The sequence below is a fragment of the Labrus bergylta genome, chromosome 20 (genome assembly GCF_963930695.1).
Source record: "Labrus bergylta chromosome 20, fLabBer1.1, whole genome shotgun sequence".
NCBI lineage: Eukaryota > Metazoa > Chordata > Actinopteri > Labriformes > Labridae > Labrus > Labrus bergylta.
Window position 1 is genome coordinate 13,068,231 of NC_089214.1, and position 19,993 is coordinate 13,088,223.

Sequence of the window (19,993 nt, forward strand, 5' to 3'; positions counted from 1 at the left end):
ATATGATATTTGATCATAAGGAAATCTTATGAAAAAGCCTTAACAAAAGATATATATATATATATCATAATGAGGGTTTTTTAAAACAACTTATGGACCAACAAGTCAGTAGTATACTTGTAGTAGTATACTTGTACAATTATAAGTGTATAGCCATTTAGGCAGGACTTCATGATATTTACTCATCAACAAAGGGTGGAAGATGAAGGTAAGAGGGATGTTTCTATAAGTTAATTTAATAAGTTATTATTAAAGAAATATTTTAATATTTCTTGGTCGATAGAATTGAAAATGCAAAAAAAAAGAATATTGTCAAAATTTACACCCACACTTCAATCTTCAAGTTTATTTGTTATTATGTTTTTATTTCCATAATGACACCTGCTTTTTTTGTTTGTTTGTTTTTTTGTAGTTAGCATTTTTGTTTACTGAAGAAACGTTTTTTTTATAAGAAGTTAAAAAAAATAAAAATATACGACATACGGCAGTTTTATTTTGAAACTCCTATCAGGAAATGTGCGATTTGATCGGACCAGTTTTGAGATCGTTGCGCTGCTCTGAAAGCCCAACAATGCAGATACAGGAAGCCCTCTTGGTCACATATTGTTCGCATCCTTTCATCTAAACTTATGGACATTTATTCACGCTTTCGTTTCGTGTCCACCGGAGGGAAGCGGCCTGGGACACATGTGTCCGCGGATGAGAGAGGAGGACTGTCAACATAACCTGGGAGGGGGGGTGGAGGAAGAAATGGTCGTGTTTTCATTGAGCCTCATTCTCACGTTCAGGTCCTGGCGTCGCTGTTGAACTTTTCAAAATGAGGATCTTCGCGTCTCTGCTGAAAAACACGAACCCCAAAATCGAGTATTACTCCAGATTTTCGCCGTCCCCGCTCTCCATTAAACAGTTTCTGGATTTTGGTAAGAAGCAAAGCAGGCCTGTCATCTTACAGGCTGATATGAATGTCACCCAGGGGCCTTTGTATGGAAACATTTCCCTTTTATAATAACAATGTTAAGTCTGTCTGAGGCAATCACTGAGTTGTTTTTAATAGTAGAAGTATTCTTCACAATATTTTCTATGATGAGATGTGACGTTTGAATTGTTGTTTACTTTTAGTAACCCACTTATGACCGCACAAACTGGCTCCTGCATGACACCTTGTCAATGCAGGGCTGTTTACCATGTGCAATGCATGCTGGTATTTTGATTTCAACTCTGGCTTGTATGCAAGCGAAGGATGGACACACCCGGATCATGTTAGGCAGAGTTTTATTCATCACTGAAATGTCAATATTTAGCAGCTGATTCAGTAGTCAGTGACTGTGCCAGACTGTGAAGCAAATTAGACTTGAAGTGCAAGATGACAGCCAACACTGAAGCCCTTTCCTAATCCATCTGTGATTAAAAAAAAAAACAGGGCGACTCATCTTTGTTATGTAATTCGTTCTCACAGCTGTGGCTTGGATGCTTGATGCACAGTGAGTGTGCATTGCAACACTTGCAATGCATGAAGAAACAAAGGGAGCGTCTTGTCTGCAGTAATTGTTTCGTGTCATTGGAGCAGAGGAGGGCAGACCATATTCAGAGGGGAACAAATGAGACATCATGGTGGGGTTGTTGCAGTGTGTGTGGCCTTCCAAGGCTGACTCAGTATTCATCGGTTTCACTACCCAGTTTTATAGCTTTTTTTTTTTTTTTTTTTACTTTGCTGAGAAGAGAAGAGAGGAGAGGATGGGACATTGCCTTTCATTTTGCTGAAAATGTTCCTTTGCAGTGTTTGAGTAGATAAGATATCACCTTTTGGTCCCTATTTAGTAGCTGCCTGGAACTGTAGAAGTATTTTCCCCTTAATGATTCACTCTGTGTTTTAGTTTTCTCTGCTTCAGGTTTTAATGTGCTCCTTATTGAGTCCTCAGATGCACACATTATTACACCACGGTGATTCAGCTTTTCCTGTTTGAATGTGAAACAAATGTCCAACAAACTTTTCCATGACTCCCTAGTCTCTAATGGCTGTAATGTGTAATTCGTGTTTTCCTTTTATAAGTTAATGTTAGCAGATAGTAAATAAAGTCCGGGCCAAGCCAGTTGGCTGTGTTTGAGGTATCGTATTAAAGGTTGAAACTGATTACAGCTCCCAACTTCAGACTTAGATTTGAGCCCTTGCTGGTATGTTTACCTCTCTTTTAGTCACGTTGGTACATCATTTCAAAGGTTAAATCATTTTGTATGTGGCACACCGTTATCCAGTTTGCAGAAATGTCAACAGTTTGGTCGTGGTTGGTCTAAATTAAAAGAGTTTCGACGTGATAATAACAAGGATAGTACTGATAATATGACTTTTAGCAGCAAGGCAAGAGAAAACACCTTCTAAAAAAGGATCTCTGTACCAACACCTCCACATAACTAATGTCAGTATTGTCGCTTTAACAGAAACCACTTTCTTTTCTTCTTCCAGGCCGGGACAATGCCTGCGAGAAAACATCCTACATGTTCCTGCGTAAGGAGCTGCCGGTGCGGCTGGCCAACACCATGCGAGAGGTGAACCTGCTACCGGACAACCTGCTCAGCCAGCCCTCAATCAGACTGGTACAGAAGTGGTGAGACACTTTCTCTTTATTACGGCTGAGCGATAAGCGTTACCATGGACGTATTGTTTGGTAGTAAATGTTGTCTTTTGACCTTTGTTTGCTTTATTAGGTACATGCAGAGCTTTGTGGAGCTGCTGGATTACGAGAACAGAAAGCCAGAGGACCCTCACGCTCTGAATGAGTAAGAGTATATTGACTTGATTAAAGAGTCATAAAATTAGTGCAATGAATTACAGGAAGTATAGCTTTGTCAGGCACCCAGCTGTTGTAAACTGTCTTTATAGCCCCCCTCTTCTAACACAGTTAATCCCCTTAGCACACACAGATCTCTGCTGACTGTACCGGTAACCCTGCGTATTTATACTACAACAATGCCTGTGTGATAAACAGCCACACACACGGAAGTATAAACACAGATAGGAGTCTGGATAATGCGGCGTGTTTACACCGAACAGTTCCAAGAACAATTTGGTTCTCTGGAAATCAGAAAAAAAACACTTGTGTGAAGATTGAATCACCAAAACGACAAACGAATTATAGACGCGAGAAGCAGACTGGATCCAAGAAAACAGGATCCCTATCTTCAAATTGCTTTCATCAATTTTCAAGTTTAAGAAGAGTTTGTGCAAAAGATATACAGAGCAACAACCTTAGGTATGATCTCAAAATGACGTTGAAATGACAGCCAAAGTGGATTTATTTTCTTCCTGATTACAATTAAAATGTTTTTTTGTTTTTTTTTTAGTTTCCTGGAGCTCTTGATTGAGATCCGTAACCGTCACAACGATGTGGTGCCCACCGTGGCTCAGGGAGTCATCGAGTACAAGGAGAAATTTGGCTTCGACCCTTTCATCAGCAGCAACATCCAGTATTTCCTCGACCGCTTCTACACCAACCGCATCTCTTTCCGTATGCTCATCAACCAGCACAGTGAGTATCAGAAAAAACCTGTTTGGATCACAAGCATGCCACCTGTACCTTTCACTTCTACTGACTTTCATTTCTGTGTCTTTCTGAGCAGCTCTACTGTTTGGTAACGACACCAACCCTGCGCTTCCAAAACATATTGGCAGCATTGATCCAACCTGCAGTGTGGCTGAAGTTGTCAATGGTGAGTTAAAGAATCTCATGCTTGATAATAATCCAGGATTAACGCCCCCCTCCCATATTTGCTTCCTTTTTTTTTTTTCCAAGGAAAACATAGCAGCAACTCTGACCAGAAATCAAATAAATCAGAGTTCATATGTGCTGCATGGCGTGTTTACATAGCGATAGTTTTCTTTTCCGCAGAATTCTGCAGCGTGGATCCAAAGCTGCACTCTCAGTGACCCAGTGAGAAAACAGATGCTACATTAGTGACCTGTTAATACCAGGAATCCAAACACGAACAATCAACATATTCTGCCTGTCTTTTTTTCCTGACTCGTGTTGTGTTTGCTCCTCTCAGATGCCTATGACACAGCCAAGATGTTGTGTGAGAAGTACTACTTGGCAGCTCCAGAGCTGAAGATTGAAGAGTTTAACAGTAAGCTGTTTTTTTTTTGTTTTTTTTTCTTGTTTGTGCCACATCCACTCATTTGATCCTTTATCCTGGTAATTTGCGTCCTTTCATAGCTTGTAGATGCAGCTCAGAGTCCAAATGTAGCCAAATTACAATACTGAACATCTAATTAACCTAAAAAAAGAACCAGCTTGTCGTCCTTTTCTCCTCCTCCCTTTCAATCTTCCAGTGAAGGCCCCAAATAAGCCCATCCAGGTGGTGTATGTGCCCTCTCATCTGTTCCACATGCTGTTTGAGCTCTTCAAGGTAAGCAAGGGGCCAGAATCAGTGCATGCAGTCCAACCAGTCCAGCCCTCTGTAGTTGTAATTAACCCGTAATGTCACTATAATTCTGTAAGGACTTGTGCTGAGCTGAGTTAATCAAGTGTGTGGATGTTTGTAGAACTCAATGAGAGCCACGGTGGAGCTTCATGAAAACAGTGAAGAGGGATTACCACCAGTGAAGGCCAAAGTCACTCTGGGTAAAGAGGATCTCTCTGTTAAGGTAAATAAGACACAGGTAGAAACACAAACAAAAAATAAAACGCTTAATCAAGGAAATAGTGTTTTTTTTTTCTTCTCATTTTTTTGTGCGTCTGTTTCTTCTCAGATCAGCGACAAAGGAGGAGGAGTTCCTCTGAGGAAGATAGACCGTCTGTTTAACTACATGTACTCCACTGCCCCGACGCCAAGCCTGGAGCCAGGAGCTGTCCCACTGGTAAACGACACATACACCAACAAAATCAAGTCAGACTGGCCCCTCACGTTGTCTATGTACGGTGTGACATCTGGGAAATTAATTTTCTGCCACCCTCCTTTCCCCTACCCAGGCTGGTTTTGGCTACGGTTTGCCCATTTCTAGGCTCTATGCCCGCTACTTCCAGGGGGATCTGAAACTCTACTCCATGGAGGGCGTGGGCACTGATGCTGTCATCTATCTGAAGGTAAAGTGAGCTGGTCAAATGTGGAACAACTTGTAAAGGTTGTTTTGGCTCTCAAAGACTCTGTACTCTGAGCGTCTGAGTTGAAAAGAAGAGCACGACACCTGGCTAAATATAGCTAATCAGTTTTATTTTGCAAGACTTTGACGGGAAGTTTGAGATTGCCATCACTTGTCTGGGAAGTAAAATGCGAGCGCTGGAAGACAGATATCTTAGATTAGCATAAAGACGGGAAGCAACCAGCAAAGCTTTGTCCAACGTTATAATAAAGTCCGCAACCTTACTTTTAATTCATCACTTCTGTTTATTTCTCACTTAGCAGTACTTATCATTATGTTAAACTTGTCAAATAACCTCCCTCCAATATAGCACATTATATTCTTCACTTTATAAAAGAAAATAATTCAGGATCAGAGGATTAAGAGATTAGCTTTGTTTAGAATGGCTACCTGGAGATATCTAATAATGAAGCGCAAAACTCTGTGCTCTTCTTAGTAAAAGATACACCTGTTTAGTCGTAAGGTACTCCCTAATAGACTGACTGTAACATTTTAAACATGAGTGGAGTAACAATATGATAAAAAACCACAGAAACGTCTCTGTAAAATTGAAAAAAAAAAAAAACAGCTTGCCATGCCAGCAGCTTAGTTAACGCTGTGCATTTGTCAATAGAAAAACCTAGTGTGTTTTTTGGATGAATCATGAGATATTTAATAAAACTTAGTTAACTGTTAGGATCTCTGGTCTGCAGATTTTGTTGACTTTGAATAGTTGTCAGATCGGGTAGTTGTTTCCAACCATATCTTTGTACTCGCTATGTTAACTGGCTGCTCCTGATGACTTTACATTTAACTGACGGACATTAAAATGGCAACAATTTTCCTGACTAAACCTTAAGTGAACTCAAATAAACCGTAATGCCGAACCATGCCTGTAAAGTATGACGCTAGCTCCAGGGAAAGTTAGCTAGCTAACGTATCCGCTAGAAACTTCAGTTGTTTACAACGAAACGTGTTCTGTCACATTTGCTACATCTACACAGATTTAGAACTGTCAGTGTCCACTAGGTCTACCTTTCCCCCCCCCCCCCCCCCAAGTCTATGTGCTACGCTAAGCTAATTGTCGCTTAACCTCGTGTTTTAATGTGTTTAAAGGCCCTGTCCAGTGAGTCCTTCGAGCGCCTGCCTGTCTTCAACAAGTCAGCGTGGCGGCATTACAAGACCAGCCCGGAGGCCGATGACTGGAGCAACCCCAGCAAAGAGCCCCGTGATGCCAGCAAGTCCACATACAAAGCCAACAGATAACTCTGCACGACCCGCTAGCCCGGCACCTCGGCTGGGAGCCCGAAAAAAGCTCGCTCTCTGGCCCCCAGAGCATGTCGGATGAAATGTTGCCCTTGGGTAAATGCTTTGTTTAGGATCAGACTTGATTTTACATTCCAGTGGTTAAAGGTTTGGGAAAAAGATGCATGACCTTGACTTACATCTGTACCCAATGGCAATAACATTCATCAGCGTAGCTTTTATTGTGGCGGCGTGACCACTGGCTTTCCCAGGACGGACTTCAAAATGAACGTCCTGGAAATGATGGGTCCTCGCTGTCATTTAATCACATGATCTGTGAGTCTGTGCTGAGGCCGACTTTAATTTTCTCTGCTATACAACCAAGCTCTCTTTCCTCCGTCACCATTTCCCCTCCCTCTGTCTCACGCACTGTTTGGCCTGGCTTGTCTTTGCTGACGAGGCCCGCTGCTCCCTGTGGCTGAATAAGCCATGCACTGCTGATTGAAAGTCTTTTCAGCAGCAGTGGGGGCTTGTATTCTGTTTCCCTCTCTCAGACACAAGATGAGTCAGAGTGGGGTGAGTTTCAGAGCAAATTGGGCTGAGAGGGAGGGTTTCATTTCCTTCCTTTGGGAGACACTTTTGACTGAACACACAATTAGGCCAGTGTGCCATTGGCATAGTAAAGACTTGTTTTGGTTAAACTCTGTTCAAGCTTGGGAAAATGTAACGCAACATTGCCACTTTATGACAGAACATTTGAGCTCTTTTGGAATAATTATAGGAATTACAGTACACGCTTTTCTTTTTTTAAATCTAGAAGACATGACTTTTATTTGATGTCAAAGAGAGAAAGCCTTACTTCTGGGAATTAACATCCTATTTAATGTTTTTTTAAAAAGAGGCTCTACAGGAACTTATAGTTCATTTATTATTGAAAAAATGTTAGAAATACAGAGTATTCTGTTATGTTGTACTGCTTCACATATTGAAGTTAACTAAACGCCCTGATCTACCGTACAGAGAGCAGACCAGCTCTCCTCATCAGACCTGCTCTGTACCGATTGAACGCCTGCTAAAGGACCAAAGGAGCGTCTGTAGGATGCTTACAAAACACCACCATGCCAGTCAAGTAGCTTCCACCACACCAGCATGATGAAATGTACGAGAGAGGAATGGACATGACGCATCTAAAGAGGACTAAATAATACGGACCTGCCATACTAGAAACAAGACACGCTAACAGCTACCAGCGCTAACAATGCTTCATCCTGTCAGCCTTGTTATATTCTTACTAATCCCTACAGTCCTCTTGAGTGACAAAGCGTGTCTGCTTTAAATGTGCTTTTGTGTTTGTAACCATAAGAGAGCAAAAATATTGGATATCTAATTTATTTATCTAGGAGCAAAAACTGTTAAAGAACTAGTTTTTCAGGCGTCTGCACTGTTATCGCTCTCTCCTTTTTTTTAATGTTGGACTCAGACTGTTTTTTATTTATCTCGTGATTTTTTTTCTCCGCTTGTATTCAAAAAAAAAATGTGTAGACAGTCCACTTCTTTATTTAATTTAAAGGAACTCGAGCAACATTTGGAAAAGCCGGCAGGGTAAAATGTGATGAAAGGAGCCAAGTAATGTTTTGTTACTGAGATAGCCTGTCCAACCATCTGTTTTTGTTTTTATCACATACAGGAACATGTTTAATGCACTTTAGTTAGCCTACCTGTGCAATTCTCCTTTCAACAATTATAACAATAATCATCTTTCCTAAATTTCTTTCAATCCTCTGTCAAGATGTTTTTTTTTTTTTGGAAAATTAAAATCAGGAGAGTTCCCAGGTCACCACTACTTCAAAAATAAACTAACATGGCTAAAACATGGTACCATTTCTTAAGACTAGATGATGGGGGAATTTCTGCATTCTGAAGTGACTTCCTTTTCTCATCTCCTTCAGCTCAAGTCTGATGTGAAAAGAGCGGAGTGTAGCAGAAGAAACCAGACAAAGCAAGCATCCTCGTCTTTTTCAGCCTCACTGTAAAGTTTCATCACTGCCGATGCCTTTGTAAACTGCCAGTCTCTGGTACTCAGTGACAAAGCTGCTGTAAAAGAAGTGCTGTGTTGTACGATAGACACAACAGGCCGCCACATTTAGAACCCCCCCACCCTTCCCCCCTTTGTTAAAGTTTTAACTCAAACCAAACTGTGTGAATCAGAGGCCTGATCTCCAGTGGTTGTCAACCTTTACTGTAAAAGACTATTTCTGTACCTAGAGTACGGTATTTTAGAAAATATTATGTACATAACGATAACAAGATATTTGTTGTATATGCAACCAGTGTCCCATCCTGCTGTACCTCCAGCTTAAACAAATGTATCTGTGTGCATGAAAGAAGGAGTGAATGAAGACATGCAACATACCAAATGAAGGACAGTCGAATGTTGTGTGTCAGCATGAGATCAAATACAGTTGTCAAACCCTGACAATAAAGACATAGCTGTTGAGTGCGATCAGTCTGTTTTCACTTTCATATTTTTTCTTTATTAACATAATAAGCTGTTTTGGACGTTAAAACGAAAAAAAAAAAAAAAAAAACCGACATATGTTCCCAAAGTTTGTACACATAGTGCAGATTAACAGGACATTAAGGTCTCTACATTGCATTGGGATGTTTATTGTATTGTTTGGGTGGAAGAGAGGCCTGCTGCAGCCTGAGAAGAGTTATGATGACATACATTTCCAAGCGTTTCCATGGAGACGTCCCAGCTTCTGAGGACCTGACAGTTCACCTGTAGGGCTTCAGTTATTATATGATTCAATATTTCAAGTATCGTCAGAGTCCTAGAGGAAGGCTTGATCTCCTAGTGTGTCGGGTCTGATTAACAGCTGACATCAAGTTCCAGAGAGCATGAATGTCTGCCAAACATGGATAAACATGGAAGAAAAAGAAAAAAAGGTTCTAAGTACATGGCTTTGTTTCTACTATGTGTTTACAATGAGATGTGACGTTGGTGTGGCTTACTGAATGGTGAAGAATTTGTGAGTTTCTACAGAATTTAAGCAGAAATTAGGGTGGTCTGAAGAGCCCTTTCCATCGTGCAATTCTGCAACAGCACCGTATCGAAGCTCCGCTGTCATTCCGCGTTCCGCAACGGCGTAATATCGCCGTCCCAGTCTGAATTCACATTGTGTTACGCCGTTGCGGAAGCGCAAGAGAGCACGGCACAGCGAGAGCTCCACATACACACACACACACACACACACACACACACAGTCAAGCATGCACAAACACACACAACGCTGTTCTCAACTGCTGGCTCTGCTGATACCGTCTCCCCGCTGTAACGCCTCTGTTACTACCTCCGACGAAAGGTACAGAGGAGGGGATCACTTCGTCTGTCCATTACGCCTCTGCGACATTCATACTGAAGGCGAAGCATCACAGGGGCGTAGCCTAAATATCGCACCTTGAAACGGCAGTCTGAATAGGGCTAAAGACTCAGATTACATTCAAGAAGCTACAAATCACAATCAAGTTTTTTGGACTATCTAACAGGTACGATAATGATTAAATGCAGCCACAGTCTCAAATCGTAGGAGTCTTACTCCCTCTGCTGTTTCCCAAGGCATTTCTTTTTTTTTTTTATAATTTCCTATGAGTTTCTTTAGGATTAGTTTAAATCTGTTTAGTGATTATTTCTCTTAACTGTAGCATTGGTATCAGTAGATCAAAGATTGGGGATTGCTAAAAGTCCTTGCCAATCAATTATTCAGGCTAAGATGGTGCAAACCAGTGTAAGTGCAAACCAGATTGTGTGTTCAAGTGTGTGTGTGTGTGTGTGTGTCGGGGGGGTGTCTTTTCTTCAATCCTAGCTCTCAGCTCAACAAGCATAAACGACACAGTGATGAATTAGACCAGTTCCTGCTCATTCACATCACCTGTAGAACTGACCCTTGCACTATTGTTTTTGTCTAACTTCGTGCCATGTTACATATAGTGGTCACAGTAATTACAAGAAATCTTGGCAAATAAAGTCAAAATCCTAGTAAACAGGAGGGGAAAAAAACAAAGAGGTGACATTATGAGCGGGCTGTAGGACAGTTTCTGTCAGCTGTCAAGAAAATCCTCCCAAAATATGCTGCAAAGCATTCTGGGATGTCTAATGATATGTGACACTGTGTGCACAAATCCTCTTCTTATTCCTTTGTCCTTCAGTCTCCTTGGTTGCCCAGACAACAGAAACAGTGATGGCTTCATAGCTCAGCAGCAAAGAACTTCATTTCCCATGATCACCCCCTGTCTTGCATTTAGAAACTTCCTTAAGGAGAACAGTTTCAGTTTCCAGCCAGTGTTTGTTGAGTATAAGTGTGTGTGTGTGTGTGTGTGTGTGTGTGTGTGTGTGTGTGTGTGTGTGTGTGTGTGTGTGTGTGTGTGTGTGTGTGTGTGTGTGTGTGTGTGTGTGTGTGTGTGTGTGTGTGTGTGTGTGTGTGTGTGTGTGTGTGTGTGTGTGTGTGTGTGTGTGCGCGCGCAGTTCTCAGGCAGTGAGTGAGGTGTGACGTGTGTGTACATGTGTGTGTCAGAGTCCGTCTACTTCTCATCTTCATCACCTTCACTCATGCTGCTCATAGAGGCAGATGCTCCTTTGGGGGAGGTGGGTGGCGAGGGCCGTGCGTTGTGCCAGCGGGCCGGGGGTGACGGGGGTGAGGGGGAGCGGAGCGGTGACAGTTCGCGGGGGGGACTGTTACAGGGTGACTCTCGAGGAGACAGAGCATAGGAGAGCATCCGTCCACTGCGCTCCTGAAACACCTGTTTCTGTATCGGAGAGAGAGGCAACATTTGTACAAGCGGTCCGGGTACATTAAAGATACATCTAAGATGTAAACAAAAGATGATGAATAAGCCAATAAAATGGGGTTTGGTGTTTAAACACTTAACAATAGCAAAAATGTGTAAGAGTTAATTACCCAAGTCCCATCAGGTCCAAACAGTTCCAAGAAGTTGCCGATAAACTCTCTGGATTTCTCCTCCCACTTCTGAATGAGGTCAGCGCTCTTCTCCTCCACACGGTAAACAAAATGTTTACTCTTCTCCTCGACTGTGCGAACCTTCTCCTTCATCCGATCCACCTGGTTCTGCAACCTGTACTTCTTCTCCTGAGGGGAGTAGATGTTGAGGGAAAGAAATGATCGAATGTGACAGATAAAGATAAGATAGAACTTTGTTCATCCTGAAGGAAAGTATTTTGCCGGGTTGCTCGAAAATGACAGTGCAACACAAAAGAACATCAAAGATAGGTAAAAAAAAACAACAACTATAAAACATAAAACCAAAATACTACATGATAATGATATATCAAACATCAAAGAACCAGAATGTATGTCATTAATCACTGACTCTTCTCTTACGTTTATGTAGCTAACGTTCAGCTCCTTAGCCGTGTAGCCGCGTTGGAGGTTGCGTCGAGCGTAGACGTCATAGTCTCTGACAATTCTAGTAATTAAGTCAGAAGTTGAGATTCCCTCCGTCCGTTGTGTGGGTACAAACATTCCTGTGTAAATTACACAGGAATCACACAATTAGAAACTGCCCATGGTAGGTTTCAAGGGAATATACAAATGTTCTCCTCCTGTCTAGTGTCACACACTTACCTGCCTCCTTGATATGTTTATAAACGTCCTCACTTCCTGCTGAGGAGTATGGGATATCGTCATGAGCCACAAAATCGATCTGATAAACAATCAAAAGTCACGCACCGTTTAGCAGAAAAAGTCACACTGGCACACAGACATGAGGTTATAAACACACTCACACACACATTTTCAACAGTACACAAGTTTCTACATTTTTTTAAAAGAGGCCTCATTACATGGTAAATTGATTAGGTAAAACATTCCCGAATAATTACGGTATTTTAAAGCTTGTAACACAAACATACATAAAACAAAGCCAGATATCGTCTTTTTTCCCAAATATAATACATCTAAATAATTCTGCAATGTTCTTGTATATTTTGCACAACACAACAATGTGTTGAAGTTCATTAAATCAGCTTTGTTTATTTATTACTTTTGGGAGAAATTCTGATTTATTTCAACTTCGTCAGTCCTGATATATGCATTCTTTCAGTTTTAAAGTGGCTGAGACATATTTGTTGCATTTAGGGTTTAATGGAATTGTTTTCAATAATTGGTCAGTCAGATTTGAGTTCTATTAACTCCCCACATTACAAAAAGGATGCCTTATCGTCTAAGTATTTGTAAAACCCATCCAAAGTGGCTTCTGACTGAGTTAAAGTGACAGTCCTTATTCTTGATTAGTTTCTCTCCACTCCACTCAGGTAGTTATTTTGACCTTTGGGTCCTTGTGATGACAGCCCCTGGATACTTCATGCCCAGTTTTACACAGATGACAAAAACAACAGCACACTAACACAACAAACCTTGTGTTTCTCCAGGAACTCGGGTGTGAGAGTCCAGGGTGCATCTCTCAGAATCTCGTCAACGTAGCGGCAGTGTCTCAGCGCTTCATAACGTTCAGTCTCCGTCATGACTGTGAAACCCTTGTACTTATGGGTCAGCTCATCACTGCACACTGTGTCAAACACATTGGAGGGAAACCCCACAAAACACACAAAGGCAGATCAATTATTATCAAACCCAGCTGTCATCCTTTTTTTGTGCAGTGGTATTTGAATTTGTATAAAGCATGTGTTCCTGTTTTCTCATGGATCTGTCCTACCTCCTACTATGAGGTAGGTGTTGGGGAAAAGGTTCTTCGCTTGCATGAGAGCGCGAGCATGACCAGAGTGGAACAGGTCAAAGATGCCATCTGCATAGACTCTGACAGGTCGGTCCACTGAAAAGCACAAAAATACAACAATACAAGTATTAAAAACTGACTGCAGATGTATACAATCATAGTGAGAGGAAATGCCTGAACAGAAAGGTCTGGTAAATTCACATCTCCATCTATGTCATCACCCACTTTTTTTGTGGGAGTTAGGATAATTAAGTCTTACTAAACCATAATATTTAGCAACAAATGCCAAACATATACAAGACATGATATATAGTAAGTTATACACACATTCCCAAAAAGGTCGTCCTAATGTTTGGGCTTAGCCTTATAGGCCTACAGCTATTTATTTAAGCACAGCTAATAACAGCAAATAAATTCATGGAAACCTGGAGCCGGCCATCAAGATAAAAGCACTAGTAGACCTAGTTGTATTAAACAGTTCACCCGATACAACTTGAAGAAGCATAGGCCAAACACAGCAGTGGTAGCACTTGAAGAAGCAGCAGCGTTAGCATCAGTTGCAATGCTAAATAGGCCAGATACTTTGGGGAAGGCGGCAGCATTGGTAGCAATAGTAATAAAAAAAATAATTGGACTGCTACTGCAGCTGCTTTATGCACCATCTGAACTTCCTCTTCTATTGTTATAATTAGAAAAAGTAACATGAGCAATAGTGGCAGTAGCATTAGCATCATTTGTAAATTTGTAATGTATAGCCTAGTTGTAGTTGTAGCCTAGCAGTAAACGTAATTGCAGTGATATTAATAGGCCTTTAGTAGAAGTGGAAAGAATAGATGCAGTAGTAAGTATTAATGTAATGGTAGAAGCAGTAGCAGCTTCACTGAAAGCAGCAGTAGCAGTAGCATCAGTAGTAGCATATAGGCTATGAGTAAGTTGTAGTAGTAGTTGTAATTATAGTAAAATAGTGGGAGTAGAAACAGTAACCTTATAGCCTAGATGGTAGAAGGAGCACAGAAATGTTTATTTTTGTACTTTCTAGGAGTAGAAGAAGCAGCTGCATATTAGCATTAGCCTTTAGACCTCGGTGTGGTGATGGTGATACTGAATAGGCCATGAATGGCAATAGTAGTTATTGTAGTAGCAGAGGAAACTTCAGAGGTAGAAATAGCAGTAACAACTGTGTGTGCAGTACAAGTAGTAGCCCAACGTATAATAGTAGCATTAGGATCAGTTTTAAACTAAAACAGTAGCCTAGTAGAAGTAGTATAGTTGTGATGACAGTAATACTCATGAATAGTAGACGTATTGTGGTAGAGGAGTTTGCTTTAGGGGTACGAGTAAAAGCAGTATAGTTGGCAGGAATCCATTAGCAGTAGCTGTAAGTATATAAACTACAGATGAGTAGCAGAGGCAGAGAAAGGCCGGAATTGGTTATGAAAGGTGGGAGAAAAAAAAGGAGACACAAATCAAAGAAGGAAAAAAAAAAAAAGAACAGGTGTGCTGTACCTGGGGTGCCTCTGCGGGCCTGGGTGATGGTGAGCTTCTCATGAGGGGCGCGACATTCACAGCTGGTCTCCCTGGCAAAGATGGCAGGTTCCGTCAGAGTCTGAGACGGATTGGAAGAGGAAGAGACAGGGTGATAGATCAAATATAGTACAAACACTCATTACAAAGGGAGATTGAACAAAGGAGTCTGATATTCGTTTTTTTTTTTTTAAATCACCATGAGCCCCTTTTAAAGAAAGACATCTCCAAAACAGACGCTCAGAAACCCATCCCCTTCAGTGGCCCTCCCTATCCTCACTCATTTCTGTAACATTAACCTCCATTAGGTTATTGACCACAGCTGACGCCTGCTCCATATTGGGCCGATGGATCGAGAGAGAGAAAGAGCTGCACTCAGAACTGTCGATCACTGTGTGTGGGTGAGTGTGAGCAGACTGTCTGTGTGAAGCCTACATGTGTATTAACATTGGCAGAAAACAAGGACAGGGTTATTGATCTGTTGTTGAAGGCCTCTCAGGAACGAGCCACATTTCAAAAGGGAAGAATAAAACGTAAGGTTTGCGAAAAATAACCCATCAGGAGTAACTTTAAATAATGACCTGTATATATGAGGCGGATGAAAAGAACAACAAGACTGAGACACATGAAAACAAACAGATGGGGAAGAAAAGGATGAGGATGATAGTCATCACTGTAGTATGTGTGTAAAAGGCACATCAAGGTTAAAGTGATGCAGTGTGAGTCTGCCTGGAAATTTGTCTTTGTATGCCATCTGTTGACTGCAGGGAATGTTCACTGATTCTCATTCACACCAATAAAAGAGAAACAGAGTCCGCACAGCGCGGTAAAGTGTGGGAGTGTGAGGGGAGGATGATAAAATGGAAACAGATTCAGTCTCTGAGGACAAGACTGGAAACTGACGTCAATACATCCTCTATGAACAGCAACCAGAGCCTGGCAAGCTCACAACAAGTCTCATGGACACAGGTATACAGAACAGACTATTAACAATGGTGCACATTTGGACAATGAAAGAGGATAAAGAGGTGAATTTGTTTTGAAAATTAAGCTTTGAATCAGAGCTTAAGGATAATAGCTGTATTTCAAAGTGGATTGAAAATGTCAACAGCCACATTTCTTCCATAAAAGTGTTTCCATCGATCAATGTCTTACACAGACCTCCACGGCTCCAATAATGGCAAAAACATTTTCTGAGATGTAGTTCCATTGTTTCGGAAACGCCTATCATAATAACTATTCAAATATTAATCACCTTTGTGTCTTCATCTATACCTGAGCGATGACACCGCTATGAGCAGGTCACTTCCTCAGGGTCATTAAAAGGTCAGAATATTTTTGCTTTTTATATATTTCCAAGAGCTCTGATGAGCTCTAAACACAGACATCTATGGTGCCATGTCCTTGCTGCAGCATGTTTAACACACATTCAAGGTCTGTTTGGTACGCTGGGGACCACAGGGTGGCTTCAGCAGTTTCTATTTCCCCTCAGTGGGATACTTCATCACTCTACTGTAGACATAAATTCTGAGGACACATTGCACGAGTGCACTGCAGAAAATGCATATTTTGCTTATTCTGCACTGCAAACAACCGAATATACATTTTTGGTATGAGTACTTTTTTTTGTGTGTTTTTTGAAAATGTATTAATTATATAATTATTGCTGAGATTATAGATGTATGTTGTGTTGTTCGTTTGTTATGTTAGGTACGGTAAGAGCCGTATGTTCCCACCTATGCCCCCATTTCCTGCTCACCTTTGACCTATAAACACTCAACCATACCACCTGACCAATTAACCCAAATCATCAACCGTCACCACCTAGTGTCCAAACCAAGTAAACAAATCGACATATAAACCAAACCCATTGAAATACAACTCATGAATGCACACACACTAAATGAGTATAAAGTAGTATAAAGATGTCTATACTGCAAATTAACCAACACAGAGCTCAAGTTGATGAACTGCAATTTGACAACAAAAATCCCTAAAAAAATCAGATATTTGGACATGTAGAGGTCTAGTGAAATCTATAATGATGTGACTGCCTTTAAAAATGAGCATGCTTTATAGGAAAGCAGGAAATACATTGGCAAGTAAAGAGCTACAGCTAAAAGAGCTATAACGAGAAAGAAAGCATTCATTTTTTTTAATGTCTTTTTGTGTCTTGTTTCATTTACTTGCTCTTCCTTTCTCCCCTTTTTTTTTTTTTTTTTTTTCAAATTTGCTTGTAAATTTTTGCTCAGTCATGTTAACAGTTTTCCATGTGGGAGTTATCAGAGTTCCCCCGATAGCCATCAAAACTATAAAGCATCATCTCCCATGATTCCCCAGATTTCTTTGTGAGAAGAGCCGGGTGGCTTCCAAACAGTTAGCAAAGAGCAGATGGCAAAGCTTAAACAGACAGACCAGGGGAGCATACAGGCCTATCAGGATGAGCGGTCAGTAAAGCCATCGCTGGCACAAGTAAAGAACATCTGGCATAAGCAGGATTAAAGGCCAACAGGGACGAATGGTTAGCAGTGAAGCCATGGATGATGTGAAGAGAGAAGATGGAAAGATGGAGCGATTGGAGTAGGCAGACATGAATGCCAGGATGAGGAGCTACACCAAAAACAAAGGCGACAGCATCCAAATCGAGGAGGAGGATTTGCCCTTACTTCCACATTGTCCCTTCAGCAGGACATTCATGCTACATTATCCACAGTGTGATCCCCCCTCCTTCATTCAGTCGTGTCCACTCAGCATTCTGAGCAGACACATGCTATAGGGGATCTGTTTCGTAACAGGGGAGGGAGCAGGACCCTTTGTCTTCCTCTCCCTCTCCCTGTCACACACACTCACACCGCAAGACACAATGAAAACACGCTCAGATGCCCTACCGTCCGAGGATGGGGGCAGGTGTGTTCAAGCTCCTCCATGATTCCCAAAGACTCATGGGATGTGTCTGTGGTCCCTCTGTAATGTGACTCAGCATCGGTGAGACGATGCCTCTCTCCTCCCCGTTCTGTCTCTTTCTCCTTCCTCTATTCCCCCGCCCACTCTCAGCTCATACTGTCTGCCTGTCCCTCTCTCCTCCTCCTCCTCCTCCTCCTCCTCTGATCCCTTTGCTGCAGAGAGGAGGACACAGTTAAGATGGCTCACTCTGTATCATTTCTACACTGCTAGAAGGAGGAACAATACCCCACAAACAAAGCACAATAAATTCTGTTTGAGAAGTTGTACAACAAAATCAATTTTAAATAGTAAAAAAAACATTTGATAGCTTATTAAATGTATCATCTTATTTTTATGTATTTATTTTCCTCTACGACTCTTCCCTCTTTAAACATGTAGACTAGTGTTCGCTTTGTGGCAGTCGATATTGTTGTTCAGGTTTGCTTGTCATGTTTTCTTTTGCTTTTATTTTTTAGTTATCTACTTTTGTTTTAGTAATATATTTGAAATAAAGATATATACAAATCATAATTTGATTGAGTAAATAATTCAGTTAGATTTTAGCTTTATAGTTGTCTGAAGTTACCAGGCTACAGGCAATTAGAATACCTCTGTGGTATTGTCTTTTTGTAGTAGGCCTATATTGTAATGAAAATTACGTGGAGTAACACATAAAACAATCATATTTTACAGAAGAAAAAAAAGATAAATGTAATAAATCTGTACGATAATTCCGACAGTTATGTAAGAATGAGTGAGTCATCTCTCAAATAAACGATCTTGGTTCGTTGGACTGATGAGCTCTCGCCATGGCGACGGAAAAGAGGAGAGAACTTCTAGAGGGGGACCAATCAGAGACGAGCAACAGCGGTGTGAGCAGTGAGGATTGGTGCACTGAAAACACAATCAGTGAGATGGTAGTGAGAATAACAACACTGGCATCAAAATGAGGGGTTTATAAATTACAAATAAATAGGCTGCTGCACACGGGTAGACTCTCCTTCAATGGTTAAAAGTCCATCGACGATGATAGGTAAAAATATGTAGCCCCAAAAAAAGACAGGTTTCAGCACCACCAGGCACATTATGTAAAGAAATACGTGTTAAAAATGTGTAAACATATAGGTTGTAATTCTAGACCATGTTCAACATCTGATATGAAACCATCTCTAGCTCTCTTTTTAAGCTCTCATCCATTTTAGAGTAGTTTTGGTCTGTCAGCCAACAATGGCACCCCCGTACCAAGTTAAGCTTACTTTACCAGGCTGCTTCAACTAAAGAGTGTTAGAGCAACTTCATCTTTCTCGCACCAAAGACAAAACTTTGCAGTCGTTAAATCAGGCAGTAACACAGCAATAATAGCCCAACTTCAGACCCTTGTTCAAACCCCAACTTTAAAGTTTAAAGCTTTGCCCAAAGGATGTCATCTTACCTTCAGAGGTCCTCTTCTGCAACAAAGAGGCGCAACAGTGCAACACGAGTGCGCTCTGATGCGTCGCTGTTTCACCATGGCGTCCCAAAACCAGACAAGTAGCCTATTAAAAACGGATAGGCTATTGATCCGTTTACCACTTTCCTTCTCTGTCGGATTTACAGTTTATCCAAGTTAATAGCATACAGTGTGTCTTTGCTCCAGCCCAGCGGGGGGGGGGGGAGTGCAGCGGAGCGACGACAGTCCCGTCTGTGCTCAGGACAGATCTGCTGCTCACTGATGATGAGCCGCGACAACTGTGGGCATGGTCAGTTAAACAGACCTACAGTAGACCATACGGACAGCAGGCTATACTGTACATTCAGCACCCCTTTGCCTGTTGTAGTGCGACTGTGTCGGAGAACCTCACTGTTGCAACATATCAATAATTAGAAAAAAAAAAAAAAAAAAAAAAAAAAGCCTAACTTGAAAAGTGAACAAATAGGCTATTGCTTCACAACACATTTTTTTACTTGCGAAAAAATGAAGAAAGCCATCAACACACGTTTAGTGGACGGTGTACAGTATGAACAAGCAGGTCACACTGTAAAGGCTACTAATGAAAATGTGTTGTGGGTATGAAGAACAAAACACGCTTTGTTTCCCCCCCCCATTGTTGTACGCACTGTAGTGTGTCCATGGCCCCAATCTGGGACAGGAACCCATTGTGCCTTTAGAAGGCCAGCCTGGTCGCAATGGACACGAGTTTAACCGGGGTACATTTACAAAAGGGAAAGTCCATTGGTATAGTCATATTAAAATTCCTCATTTGAGGATAAGGAATTATTGTTATGCCCTGGAAGAATATCTACAGTGTAGATCTACAGTGTAGATATTCTTCCAGGGCATAACAATAACACCAAATAACACATATTTGGTGTAGATTCTACACCAAATAGCTATTTGTAACTCAAAGTGTAGCCTATGAGGACAATATGGATCAG

General features: G+C 41.3%; 2 protein-coding genes across 4 annotated transcripts; one reads left to right on the forward strand and one right to left on the reverse strand.

The window, feature by feature from the left end:
• The first annotated feature begins 515 nt into the window (after positions 1-515).
• On the forward strand, positions 516-8,861 carry pdk3a (pyruvate dehydrogenase kinase, isozyme 3a). 2 transcript variants are annotated; one of them, XR_010664824.1, is made up of 12 exons: positions 516-920; positions 2,462-2,603; positions 2,704-2,775; positions 3,340-3,524; positions 3,616-3,705; positions 4,042-4,119; positions 4,325-4,401; positions 4,538-4,639; positions 4,745-4,852; positions 4,965-5,078; positions 6,230-6,475; positions 8,308-8,861. XR_010664824.1 is itself a non-coding variant. In XM_020653038.3 (11 exons), the coding sequence occupies exons 1-11, from the start codon at positions 818-820 to the stop codon at positions 6,377-6,379; spliced, it is 1,221 nt and encodes a 406-aa protein (XP_020508694.2). In that variant the 5' UTR covers positions 516-817; the 3' UTR covers positions 6,380-8,861. The 2 variants fall into 2 exon arrangements, 1 of the variants encoding a protein (XP_020508694.2); XM_020653038.3 differs by having other exon boundaries at positions 6,230-8,861.
• Positions 8,862-10,732: 1,871 nt separating this feature from the next.
• pcyt1ba (phosphate cytidylyltransferase 1B, choline a) lies at positions 10,733-19,311 on the reverse strand. 2 transcript variants are annotated; one of them, XM_020653039.2, is made up of 8 exons: positions 19,011-19,311; positions 14,618-14,717; positions 13,091-13,207; positions 12,792-12,943; positions 12,001-12,079; positions 11,758-11,900; positions 11,317-11,505; positions 10,733-11,164 (listed from the first exon to the last, which is right to left on the reverse strand). In XM_020653039.2, exons 1-8 carry the CDS (start codon positions 19,086-19,088, stop codon positions 10,940-10,942), a joined length of 1,083 nt encoding a protein of 360 aa, XP_020508695.1. In that variant the 5' UTR covers positions 19,089-19,311; the 3' UTR covers positions 10,733-10,939. The 2 variants fall into 2 exon arrangements, with proteins under 2 accessions (XP_020508695.1, XP_020508696.1); XM_020653040.3 differs by lacking the exon at positions 19,011-19,311 and adding an exon at positions 17,524-17,656.
• Between the last annotated feature and the right edge of the window lie 682 nt (positions 19,312-19,993).